The 1,978-nt window shown below is 51.2% G+C and overlaps 1 protein-coding gene across 1 annotated transcript in view; it reads left to right on the forward strand.

Moving 5' to 3' along the window:
• The first annotated feature begins 681 nt into the window (after window positions 1-681).
• The window catches only part of nr2f5 (nuclear receptor subfamily 2, group F, member 5), a 9,810-nt gene continuing 8,513 nt past the window's right edge, over window positions 682-1,978 (forward strand). The window contains exon 1 of the mRNA XM_088387274.1: window positions 682-1,557. Coding sequence (XP_088243400.1) covers window positions 1,182-1,557 — 376 coding nt within the window. The 5' untranslated portion in view covers window positions 682-1,181. The remainder of the gene's footprint in view (window positions 1,558-1,978) is intronic.

Below are 1,978 nucleotides of genomic sequence, written 5' to 3' on the forward strand. Positions count from 1 at the left end.
CCTCCCTCCACGTCTGTCAAAATGTGTGTCAGCGTCTTGCTAATGACATTTACAGACAATCCAAAAGCCCCCCAAATCACAAATGGCCACCAATTTGCTGACGCTGCCTTTTGTTTGTTTGCCCATGTGTGCACTTGTTGTTGCGCTATCATGCCCTGTATCCAAAACTGGCTTCTTGAAGGGGACTCCCCCCCAAAAAAGTGATGAATCATTTTGCACAGCCCCCCCTGCACATTTTGATATTTCTCCTGAAAAAAATTTAAAAGCCATACTAGAAATCAAACAAGCATTTGCCAATTATATCAGGAGATAATTTTATTGTTTCACTTTCTGTTGCCTCAAATAAACAAACAAAAAAAAACAGTCCAAGAATTTTTTTAGGTCAGGGAAAACCACTAATTTTTCGCTTTTTTTTAAATACAAGAATTAATTATACTTTTGAAATATTGAATTTAGCCTAATTCAAAACCTTTCCAATCAACTCCAGTCAATCCACAGTGAGGTCTCCTTTCTAATGGACTCGAGACTCAAAGTTCTGGCCCAGTGGGCCCCTCAAATCCCGGGGGGCGGACCCCCTTTGACAGGGGGGGGGGGGTGAAGCGTGACCTTATAAGGCGGTCGTGTCCTTATACGGTTCTCTGTGCTGGAGTGGGCGTGGTAACTGGAGGGCGGGTCAGCAGCAGTGAGCGGCCCGTGCGTTTGTTGTGGGAGCTCCGTAGACGTGCGAGTCTTGTGTCCTCCTTGTGTTACTTGAATGCACGCTAGAGAGCGCACAACCACACAAGCGAACACCGACTCGCTCGCTCAGACTGAAGCTGTGGCTCCGGCTCCCACTCGGCCACCATCGACGAGCGCACAGCACTGACGTGGACGTGGATCGGACTAGTTCATGAGAAATGCGCGGAACTCGAGCCTGAATCTTTGGGGCTTTTCTCATTGCTGCCGTGAGGCTTGTTCTTGGTCTTTATTGGCCCACCCGGGACGCTCCTTCCTTCCACGAGGAGGGCGCGTTTATGGATCGGCGCGCGGCGTCCAGCGGCACTGGGACATCATCCGACGCTACTCGGTCATGACTCGCCGCTGGCGCCCCTCCCGTGAACTTTGATCCAGCAAAGCCTTTGGACAGAACCGACCTCACTGTTGCTCGTTTGTAGGGCTTTTCAAAGTGACCGCGGGATAGCATGGCAATGGTAGTAAATCAGTGGCCAGAGAGCATTTCTGCCGAGCCGGCCTCTCAGCTGCAGCTGTGCGGCCAGGATCCGGGCGGTGGCGGCGGCGCGCCCGGGACGCCCGCCGGCTCCACGCCGGGCAACGACGCGCTGTCCGGGGACAAGCTGCCTAACGTGGACTGCATGGTGTGCGGCGACAAGTCGAGCGGCAAGCACTACGGCCAGTTCACGTGTGAGGGCTGCAAGAGCTTCTTCAAGCGCTCCGTGCGCCGGAACCTGTCCTACAGCTGCCGCGGCAACCGCGACTGCCCCATCGACCAGCACCACCGCAACCAGTGCCAGTACTGCCGCCTCAAGAAGTGCCTCAAAGTCGGCATGCGCAGAGAAGGTCAGGACACCCCTGCCTCCCTCAGTCGCGCTTTCGTTTTTCCTTTCTCTTCCTTATCATCTTTCTTTACGTCTTTCCACCTTGACACACCCGTACGATCAGATGAGCAAGTCAAGAAAGCAAATAGTGGAGTTTGCTTGTAGATGCCAGCTTGACATGCTTTAGAAGCTAATAGTGGAGTTTGCTTGTAGATGCCAGCTTGACATGCTTTAGAGCCCGAGTAAAAGTGCCCATGCACCAAAGTCACATGAGACGAAAAGAGAAATGTTGCTGCCCTTCGTAATATTTGCAATTTTTGCATGCTCTGGAAAAAAAACAAAAAACGACAAACATGCAAGCAACCTTTGAACTGTGTATTTATTAAAGAGAGTATTTCCTTTTTAAAACCATCAAGGAACATCTCAACCATTAGATAAAGGCT

This window comes from Syngnathus floridae, chromosome 10, assembly GCF_059516105.1.
Source record: "Syngnathus floridae isolate MCC-2025c chromosome 10, RoL_Sflo_1.0, whole genome shotgun sequence".
Lineage (NCBI taxonomy): Eukaryota > Metazoa > Chordata > Actinopteri > Syngnathiformes > Syngnathidae > Syngnathus > Syngnathus floridae.